The sequence below is a fragment of the Fibroporia radiculosa genome, assembly GCF_000313525.1.
Source record: "Fibroporia radiculosa TFFH 294 genomic supercontigs, scaffold800, whole genome shotgun sequence".
Taxonomy (NCBI): domain Eukaryota; kingdom Fungi; phylum Basidiomycota; class Agaricomycetes; order Polyporales; family Fibroporiaceae; genus Fibroporia; species Fibroporia radiculosa.
Genome location: NW_012133242.1, coordinates 61,889 through 72,303, shown reverse-complemented (window position 1 = coordinate 72,303; position 10,415 = coordinate 61,889). Strand labels below are relative to the sequence as shown.

The 10,415-nt window shown below is 55.4% G+C and overlaps 3 protein-coding genes across 3 annotated transcripts; 2 read left to right on the top strand and 1 right to left on the bottom strand.

The window, feature by feature from the left end:
- Positions 1–2,275: 2,275 nt before the first annotated feature.
- FIBRA_01682 (uncharacterized protein) lies at positions 2,276–3,305 on the top strand (the record flags this gene model as incomplete). The annotated part of the gene is made up of 6 exons (XM_012323555.1): positions 2,276–2,440; positions 2,488–2,617; positions 2,689–2,745; positions 2,801–2,882; positions 2,934–3,225; positions 3,285–3,305. 6 exons carry the CDS (start codon positions 2,276–2,278, stop codon positions 3,303–3,305), a joined length of 747 nt encoding a protein of 248 aa, XP_012178945.1.
- Positions 3,306–4,527: 1,222 nt separating this feature from the next.
- On the bottom strand, positions 4,528–6,426 carry FIBRA_01681 (uncharacterized protein; the record flags this gene model as incomplete). Its single annotated transcript, XM_012323554.1, has 6 exons — positions 4,528–4,655; positions 4,710–4,832; positions 4,888–5,328; positions 5,385–5,709; positions 5,762–6,109; positions 6,169–6,426. The coding sequence occupies 6 exons, from the start codon at positions 6,424–6,426 to the stop codon at positions 4,528–4,530; spliced, it is 1,623 nt and encodes a 540-aa protein (XP_012178944.1).
- Positions 6,427–6,700: 274 nt separating this feature from the next.
- Positions 6,701–8,663, top strand: FIBRA_01680 (uncharacterized protein; the record flags this gene model as incomplete). The annotated part of the gene is made up of 9 exons (XM_012323553.1): positions 6,701–6,817; positions 6,869–7,055; positions 7,109–7,189; positions 7,243–7,304; positions 7,355–7,726; positions 7,778–7,849; positions 7,917–8,128; positions 8,187–8,385; positions 8,439–8,663. 9 exons carry the CDS (start codon positions 6,701–6,703, stop codon positions 8,661–8,663), a joined length of 1,527 nt encoding a protein of 508 aa, XP_012178943.1.
- Between the last annotated feature and the right edge of the window lie 1,752 nt (positions 8,664–10,415).

The following is a 10,415-nucleotide window of genomic DNA, read 5'->3' as shown; positions in this document are numbered from 1 at the left end:
CCACCATGGCTACCGCGGACGTCGTCCCACGGCGCGAGCACGGTGTGAGAGCGGCCGAGCACGCACGCATCACGCCCAGCTGGCTCCGGCGCACCATAGACGGCATGCAGGCGAAGCGAGTAGGCTGACGTCGACGGGAATGCGCGGGATTAGCTTGCACGCTCCCATTCCCGGCCTCGCGCGACGTGCGGGCGCATGAATCGCGATACACCGCACGGCCGCGGGCTGGGCTGACGGCGAGAGCGATCATGGCGCGATGGGACAATTAATATTAATCGAGATGGGAAGAGGGAGGGAGACCGCGAAGCGCAGATTGGGCGGAAGAAGACTGACAAACGCGGAGGCGATGCAGCCCGCACTCGCACTAGCACTGCACAGACCCCGCCGTCGTCGGCCGTCGCCGTGGCCAGTCTGCAGCCTCCAGCGCACACCGCGGATCCTGTATGGGGCTCTCCCCTCGGGGGCTGTAGAACCACTCTCCCTAGCGCGAGCTGACGCACCCCCCTTCACGAAATCGAGCAGGCGTGGGCAAGAACGACGGCCCACAACACCGTCCTACGCGGATGCAGCACATGCACCACGCACACCACCCCGCGCCTTCCCTGGGGCTGCGTTCCCTCGGCCTCCCTTTCCTGGGCCTCCAATCTCGCCCTAGTCCGTCCGCAGCTGCAGAGAGTCTGAGAAGTGTGCAGCCTGCCGACCTGCCGAATCGAGCCTCCGTGGTTCTGCTGCCGCGAACGCGCGGGGAATCGTGGTAGGGATCTATAGATGCGCAGATAGGCTGGTGCTAGAAATGATCTGTCACCACCACTAGGCTATCCCAGTACCGCAGCCTCGCACGCGAGCCCTGCGATCCGTGTCTCTTGGTCTGGCCCACCCGCGGATGACTGTAAACCTACCTCGCATTCATGGACGCGCGCTGTGCCTGCTATCGCCTACGCGTGATAGGCATGGAAGCCTCGAAACGTTTAGCTCAAACGTTCAGCGCAGCGCGCGGGTATCGCCGCTGCCACTGACCGTCGAGTGACGGCGAGAGCTCGACTCTCGGAGCGATGGTGGTGGAGACTGGTCGATTTGGTCCTGGGGCGCTCCGCTGTTCCGCGCTGTCGGCCGTCGTCAATGTTGGCGTTACAGATGGACGTACGTACGCGTACGGACACTAGGATGCAGACGCACGCGCGCGGGTGTGACTCATGATGCATGATGCCCTCGAGTGCTCGGTGCATGGTTCGTAATGGCCCGGGCAGAGGCGGAGAGACGGCGAAAAATTCAGGGGGACGAGGCAGATTTCGCGGGGAGATCGTCGAGCTCCAGACGCTGTCGCCCTGCATTTTCGGGACCGCGAGATCCTGACGTGGACAAGGCGAGCCTCGAGGCGTACGACGGAGAAGTAGAATCTTTAACGCCGTCCTCGAAATCGAACGCGCACGGGATGAACATGTGAGCAGAAAATGGAGCGAAACCTTTGTTGAGTGGTAGGCCGATGACAGCCTGGCAGATAGACGAGTGGACATATGGGGTACGTTACTGCAACGTTGATGTGTGCGTGGTGTACACCGAGGGCTCTCCGAGTTTCAGTTTCATGTGTGCTGTGACAACAAACGACGAACAATGGCAGTGAAATGGCAAGAGTGCGAGTCGACAGGCGCCCGAGGAGGACAAACAAGGCCCAACGGGGGCGGGGGCGGGGCCGTGACTCGTCCGTTCCGCTGCGGTCGCGTGTGCTCCCCTCCGACTCGACGTCCTCGCGAATTCTGCCCCCTCGTGACTTCATTGGTGTCCTGCTCTACCCTCTATTGACCGCCCCCGACGATGGCCCCGTTCGACCTCGACGCGTGCATCGAGCAACTGCTGCGCAAACAGCTCCTCCACGAAGCCCTCCTCCGCGAAATATGCGAAAAAACAAAAGAGGTCCTCATGCGCGAGTCCAACGTCGTCCACGTTAGCGCGCCCGTCACCGTCGTCGGCGACATCCACGGGTGAGTCTTCCCTCCTCCCCCTCTCCCGGACGAGAGCGCATAGTGAGACCCTGCCGCTGAAGCCAGTTCTACGACCTCGTCGAAATCTTCCGGATAGGCGGGTACGCACCGCACACAAACTACTTGTTCCTGGGTGCGTCTTCCTTTTCCCCCGCGCGCACGGAGCGCGTGTGCAGGCCATGCAGCTCACAGTGTATGTTTGGTGCGATGCGGATTATGCAATGCGCGATATGGAATGTGGAATGCGCGATGTGGACGGACGGTGCGATGGGAATATGCCATGCGGGATACGGGACATGCGTTACGGGATGCGGATTCTCCATCGCGGGACACCAGGCGACTACGTCGACCGGGGCCTCTTCAGCGTCGAGACCATCTCCCTCCTCACATGCCTCAAGCTGCGCTACCCGGACCGCGTGCAGCTCATCCGCGGCAACCACGAGTCCCGTGCCGTCACCCAAGTCTGTCTGCGCTTCCTCTCTTCCATACCACCACTGACCACAGGCAGACGTACGGGTTCTACACGGAATGCGTGCGCAAGTACGGCTCGTCACACGTGTGGACGTATTTCACAGACATGTTCGATTTCCTCACGCTCTCCGTCGTCATCGACGACAAGATCTTCTGTGTCCACGGCGGTGCGTCCCCCCCCCCTTCTCGCCAGACACCCAGAGTGCGAAAATGACGGCCGGCCTGGGCCCGCACACAGGACTGTCGCCATCAATCCACTCCATCGACCAGATCAAAGTCGTCGACCGGTTTCGAGGTGCGCACACGCGGGCTGTGTCCTTCCCTGCCACTCACGCCGCCGCACGACGCAGAAATCCCACACGAGGGACCCATGGCGGACCTCGTATGGTCCGATCCGGATCCCGAGAAGGAGGACTTTGCCATCTCGCCCCGGTGAGCCGCCCGCCGCGCCCGCCGCACGACTGAGCTGACACCGTGCGACAGCGGCGCGGGGTACACGTTCGGCTCGGGGGTGGTGTACAAGTTCCTCGAGACGAACGGGATGTCGCACATCCTGCGCGCACACCAGCTGTGCATGGAGGGCTACGCGTCGCTCTTCGACAAGCACCTCTCGACGGTGTGGTCCGCGCCGAACTACTGCTACCGCTGCGGGAACTCGGCGAGCATCCTCGAGGTCGGCCCCGGCGAGGCGATGTACTTCAACGTCTTCCAGGCCGCACCCGAGAACGAGCGCGACGGCCCGAGCCAGCAGGCCGCGCAGAACGTGGGCGGGAAGGTGAGCGCCGTGCACGGGCTCGCGTGCGCGGGTGTGTGCTCACCGCGCGGTTCCCCCAGCTCCCGGAATATTTCCTGTAAGTTATGCGTCGTTTGTCCCGCCTGTCCATGTCGGATACCCGCTGCCGCGCAGTCGCAGTCGCAGTCGCAGTCGCGGCAGTCGTTGTTTTCCTGTATCAATCTACCCACCCACCGCATTATCAATAACGTCGCTCCCGTGCTCCGTCCGGCGCCCTGCGTGTGTGCGTGTGCGTGTCCACGTCTATGGTGCCTTGTTCGTCCAGTCCATTGTCCGCCTGCGTGCAGAGCAGAGGGAGCGTGAGGGCTACCGCTGAGTCACGGAGAGGCATCGACGCCGCCAGCGCTGTTTCTCCGCCATCTAGATTCTCCACGCCGTGACCCGTGCCCCTGGGCGGGCCTTCGCCGCCTCAGCGTGGCGGCCAAGGCACACGCGTGCCCCCGCGCGAGGGACGACCGCAAATTTAAAAAAAAACAACGCACCCAGCGGTGAGCCCGAGCCCGCCTCACCGCTGCGTCGACGCAGCGTCCGGCGCGGAGGCTGGGCGAGCGCAGGAGCCGGTGGGGCGCACGGCGCACGCAGAGGAACGGCACCTGCGCGGGGTTGACACGCCACCGCCGCTGCCGCGCTAGCGAGCCCCGACCGAATCGCCAATTGAGAATCGAACTATTGAATATTGAGTGCGCGCACGCACAGCCCGGCCTCGCCGCGCGTGCTGCCCCGCGCCTGCACGCTCGCTCAGCTGATTCGGGCTGCGTTCTGCCCGATCGATGCTCTGCGCACGGGTGATGGCTACGCGGGCGAGTGATCTGGCGCTGCTCCCCGGGGCAGGGCGTTGCCGCGGCCGCTTAGCAGTGCCTTGCAGGGTGCGCGCCCTCAACGGCCGACAGACGTCGGACGAGGGCGACCGGCCTTCCAACAGTTTTTTGATTTTTTCATTTCATTTCAATTCAATGTGGGGGAGGAGGAGGCGCTCGAGCAGGGGACAATCCCGGGGGGGGGAGCAGAAGGGTTGATGTTCGCCGGCATCGGTACCGCGTGGGAGGCCACTCAGGGTGCATATGCCGGTGCAGCGGTTCGCTTACGCTCGTTGCGATCCAATCTGGTGTGCCCCACCTCTGGGCAATGCAGCACCGTTAATCGAGACGGCTGTCCACAAGCAATTTTTTTGCACGGCGCGATGCGTTGTCGCGTGCCTGCTTTCCAACAATGAGTGCATTGGCGCCTTCATCCCCTTGTATCAACGTATCAGTAATCATATACCCCGTCAGCTGTCCAAGCCAATCAATCCCACGTCCCACCCGTTCCAAGGACTTTCGGGCCTTGAATATCGGACTGAAATAGTGTGCGGCCTCCCATGCGCAACACACCAGCCACGCTGAGAAACAACAATGCGTTACGCAACCTGCAGTCTGATAGATAGCATTCAAACCTAGGGAGAAAACGTACATAGTGCGACGACGTACGGGTACATGGACGTAGAAGAAGCGTCAGCATAGCATGGATCATGTCAGATAGAGGATGGTCCATAATGTGACGGCTGCGCACGTCTCGCCCAAACACCGTCGCCTGCACCGAGTCAGATGGGACTAAGATCGTCCCGTCAGCACGCCGCAGATGTGTCAACCGCTTCCATCAACCAACCACGCCGTAGGAACGGCAAGTATATCGATGTCCCGGTACCCCGTCGTGCACTCCACAGCCAGCGCCGGGGGGATGAAGCTATTCGGTAGAACAGTAAGGCGGCAAGGAGAAATAACCCTCTTAGAATGTGGTTCCCCCAGCGCGCCCAAAGCAGGCGCACAAGGGTCCGCAAAAGGTCGCGTTTCCTCCGACGGCCGTGCAGCAAAGTTGGAACTGAAGAAGCGTGAGACACAGGGTAGCCGTAAAATGGATTCCAAGCAGCTGTAGCTGATTGTGATGGACGGATGACCGGCGCCAGCGGCGAATCTGGTTTCAAACATACAGATGGATGGGATTCAGTGGCAGAGGTAGATCCGGATTCTTGGTTGTGGAGATGTGGAGAAGATGGTCGTCGTAAGGGATCGTCCAGCTCGGCAATCGACGGCAGGAGCCCACCCCAGTCTGTTCGCGATATATTCAACACCATCTGTCAGGAGCCAGGTGCGCTAAGAACCTACCAGATGGTAATGCCTCCGGAGGGAAATACTCTAGAAGTCCAGCACGCGACGGGAAAAGAACGCGCGAGAGGACAGAGGATGGGAGCATTCGCCTGGAGATGGTGACATCATCAGCAGCCAGTACGGAGACAGTCACTACGTTCACCCGCTTTACAATGCTCCACATGCTTGATTGTGCCCAGCTGTAATTCAGGATAACAACTTGAATGGCCGTGAATTCAGGGGCATCCGGCAATCGTAAAAATTTTGACGTACCGGCCGCTAACATTCCGGGAAATTTGGGTATCACTTCGTGGATGAACCAGCGGATGAGATCAATCTGTCCCTGGATCCCGTACGTGAGAGGGGTTGATACAAATGCCGAAAAATTTTCATACAAGATTCTTGTACGAAACGCCTTCCATATCAACAATTGCAATATACTGTAAGATCGGCTGGCGCGCTGGTATCTGTTCCACATCACACAAGGAATTGAGCCGCTGGAGATGCAACCGCAGGAGCTCCATACAGCCGACTAGTATGTCCCGACTGTCAACGGAAATTTCAGATATCCCAGACAATCTCAAAAAGACCACTGGCCGCTGCCCGGAAGGATCACGGGCGTTGACGGGAAGGCAGCGTATGAATGACGGACTACGGATAGCCGATTGCGGCAGCACGTTCATCCGCCAGAGTAGCTGTATCCTAATGGATTCAATAGCATAGGGAACAACGAAGTCATGGCGCTGAACAAAGTCCGTGAGTACGAATGAGCGCCAAGGCCGGCCGCAACGATGGACCGAACCTTCAGGACACGGAACATGGATTCTGGGGTAGCTTTAGAAGCAAAAATCACACTCAAGATGAATAAGAACTGACGTGTGTCTTCAAGCCATTGTCTCGCTGACGCTTCATTGTCAGAACTAAGGGAATGTTCCTGCACGAGGTCTGGCAGAACGTTCTCCAAAACTGAGCTTTGTAATTCCAGAACTGTTTGGAAATGGTTCTCGTATAAATCGACCAAATGTTTGTCATGGGACTGCAACAAGTGATAGATGGACATGCGAGCCAAGCATGCGGTAAAAGGTTAGTAGTTCGGAGATTGTGGAGAGTGTAAGTGAGACTACACGGGAAGGTAGTAGGGTCAAGGTCTTTCGCATGTGATTGTGAATTGAAATAATCATGAGACCTGCGCCATACCATTAAGCGCCCAGAGAAACCGTGCTCTCTATTCTCACCCGATCTCAGCAACAACTTCGAAAGTTCGGACCTACCTAATTTCAATGACGTTCTCGTCATAAGCGTGAAAATAGTGCCAACCTTCCTCTTGCAGAAAAATGTCAGATTTGTTCCAATGGTTCCAATCGCAAAATGGTGATGTTGATATAACGTCCCTGACAATTGCCGACATACCCGGCCATGGGCGAGGAGCATTGGCCCTGAAAGACCTACCTGTACGGATGATTTCAAGCCGTATAATAATAATACAAACTAATTCTAAACAGGAAGGGTTTACTTTGTTTACCATACCGCGCGAACTCACACTGTCTACGCGAACCTCGTCGCTCCCGGGTCGCATTGGAAAGCCTGCATGGAAGCATTTTGGGTTGGACAAAGGATGGGTAGGGCTCATATTGTGCATAATGTGGGAGGAAGCACAAGGATCTTCGTCCAAGTGGTCAGGGTATCTGAGTACGTCTTAACTGTCGCTTAGTCCGCATCTCCGCGTCATAATGCCATCTCAGGTTCGCTTCCGTCGTCATTTGATACGCCAATGTTTTGGAACTCTGCGGACCTGCAGGAACTTCAAGGAACTGCTGTGGTAGGTTCGTCTGTCTTGCTTTGATTTTGTCTGAGTGCCTCATCACCGTCGAGATAGACAAGATTGGTAAAGAGCAGGCTGAGCGAGATTACAATGGAAAATTACTCCCGGTGGTGCAGGTAAGAATGACATCCCTCTGTTGATCTATGCCTCTGAACCTATTATCCAGAGTCGTGTAGATCTGTTCCCGCCAGAGTCACTATCTGAACATTATACCCTGCATAGATACCATCTCACGGGAAGCCGTATCCTCTCGAGAAGTTTTCATGTTGAACCATGGATGGGTGGGGACGATGATGTATCTGACGACGGAAGTCAAGGTCCTGATGAAGCCGTGGCAAAAATGGACGTGGATGCAGAACGCAGCGTCGTAGAAACGGGTACAATTCCCGGGAGTTCCGAGACCACAAAAGAGCTCAACGATGAACTTGAAGGACCCACCGACGACGAGGATGATGAAGACGAAGATGCAGACGATCCCGCAGATGTGGCTATGGTTCCGATGGCTGATATGCTGAATGCTAGATTCGGATCCGAGAATGTCCGCCCCTGCTTCTCATTTTTCGCGGACACAAGCTTAAAATATCCATAGGCGAAACTCTTCTATGAAGAGCATCATTTGAAAATGGTGACCACTAAGCCGATCAAAGCAGGAGAACAGATAGTACGTTTTCTTGACACTGCTTCTAGAACACAATTGTCCACGCTACTCTGCTGACTGACACCCCCAGTGGAATACGTATGGAGACCCGCCAAACTCTGATCTGCTCCGCCGATATGGTCATGTCGACCTCGTTCCCCTTGAGCCGCCTCTTGCTGGACTCGGGAATCCAGCGGATATTGTCGAGATCGGCGCGGATTTGGCTGTCTTTGCTGCGAAGAAGGACTCTCCAGAAAAGCTGCAGGACAAGATAGATTGGTGGCTAGAAGTTGCTAATGATGAGTCAGTCAAACTTTATCAGGGCTCGGCTACAAATGCAGCTGACGCGGCATGGCTCTAGCACCTTTGTTATCGGGACGGACTGTCAGCTTCCGGAAGAGTTAGTGTCTTTTGCTCGTCTTCTATTCCTGCCACGAGACGAGTGGGAGAAGGTGCGGCAGAAGAGCAAGCTGCCGAAGCCGAAGATCGATGCTCAGGTGCTTTCTGTCGCGGAGGATGTTCTCAGCCGACGAATCAACGAGTACTCAACTACTATTGAGGTTCGCCTTATTCTTTGTGTCTCGTCCCTTCAGCGGCTCAGAACATCCGTTAGGATGACGAAGCGCTACTAGCGCTCGAGAACGCGCAGCCCTTGTCCCTCAATAAGAAACACGCGCTGATTGTACGGCACGGAGAGAAGCGTATTTTGCATGGTACTCTTCAGCATGTGAACCAGCTGCAGGCACAGGCACAATCTTCCATTGGTGGTAATAACAAAAGGAAGAATAGAGATGGCGCAGAAGTCAGTGGTACAAAGGGAAAGAAAGCGCGGTCATAGGTGGCTGGGCGGCTAACATTTATTTCGCCAAACCACATACAATTGTACGTAGACAACGAATTTGATTGAGATAGAACGCTCGACAAGCGTAACGTCATCGATTCATCTAGGCTACAGCCTCCGAGAGCCGAATTTGTCTCGCCGGGTGTCCGCGCTACATACAGATGGACAGGATAACATTTGACCATCCGACACGGTGTCAACATGTCATCACGCTTGCAGCTTAGCGTCCGTTGGGGATCGCCGGACTGTTGTCAAACTACGTTCGCTGGGGTCATTTGCGGTCAAAGCCATGAGCATTCCAATCCGAAATCAGTCGGAAATGAGAAGGTAAACCCGTTCGTCGGACGGATCTTGTATTCTATGCATTGTTAGAAAGACACCGAAATCATTATGATATTGATACTACCTCAGAATAGACTGACGTTACAATGTATGAAGGTTTAGTTGTCCAATCTCCCCAATTGTACGTCCGTCTTGGCCGCGAAAGTAGCCACCATTGTTCCAATCCCTTGATTGCGGAAATAGGTTGGGCAGGCGTACTGACGACTATGTCAGCGCTGTCGCCCGACGTGATCGTAGCCCACTAACTCCAGGTCAATTAAGGTGTGGGAGAAAGTATGTGAGTAATTTTCCACTCAAAGTGATGAATGTTGGAAATCGTATGCTGGTCAAGTTGGCAAAGTATAAGCGATCGGTATTCACCGACCAGCTGTCATATTTGTTATTCTTCCGCGCCGTATTTCGTAAACGCTTGTGGGACGGGAAGGCCACTGACTGCCTCACTAGTCAAAAACAGTGCGTACATTGACGCTGAGCCTATATTTAATGTTAATTGCCTCTGGGTGACAACTGTGGACGTATTTCCAACTCGCTTGGCCGAATATCATTTGATGGGATACCCTCAGTGAATCTAGTATCTAGAAATACCCTAACTGCTCGCATCTGTTATAAACATCAGAACATATAAACCGATATTGAAATAAAGACCTTCAATAACTTACAAACACTGTTTGCGTTCGAAGGAAACTCATGGAGCTCGAACCGACGAAATGTTGCTGCCGTTGAGCGTGATCACGCTCGAAGTCCAAAATTTTTCAACCAGGTCGGCAATGGCTTGTCGCGATGTACGTTCTCCAGTGAGATCAGCGTTCAGCGCTGGGTATCCTTGAGAGCAACCTTCTAGGACAGCAGCTGAATATCGTTGTTGAGCAATTCACACGATGACGGTGGCAGTTGTCAGAAAACCTTCCAAACGAAAACGACCTCAGTGCGGTCCCCAAATTACGACAGCCTGGGCAAAACACATACCGTCGGCATTCGATTCTCTGGGTCATCATCATAATTGGGCCGCATCTGACAATCTAGGTCTATTACATGCTGAAGGAGCAAGGAAGGATGGACGTATCGCGCCGATAGAATTCTCATGTATTCTGCTCAGTCCAGGCTCGCTGTGATTGATGAGGTGATGAAATTATTGTACTTTGTCCGATGGTGGAAGTTCTGAGCCAGTCCATGATAGGACCCTCGAGAGGGGTATAGCCAACTTCGGTGATGCGGGTAGCCGTCGAACGCCAACATACGTCTTGCCGGCATTGAGCGCTACATGTTATTAATGTAATGGGCAGAAGGGGGAGAAGATCTAGAGCGCAAAAAGTAAACAATTGGGTCATCTTAACGCCAAGATCACAATGAAGGGAGAATTGGTCCGCGTTTGAATTGGTACATCGATTCCCGTCATGCGGTAAGCCA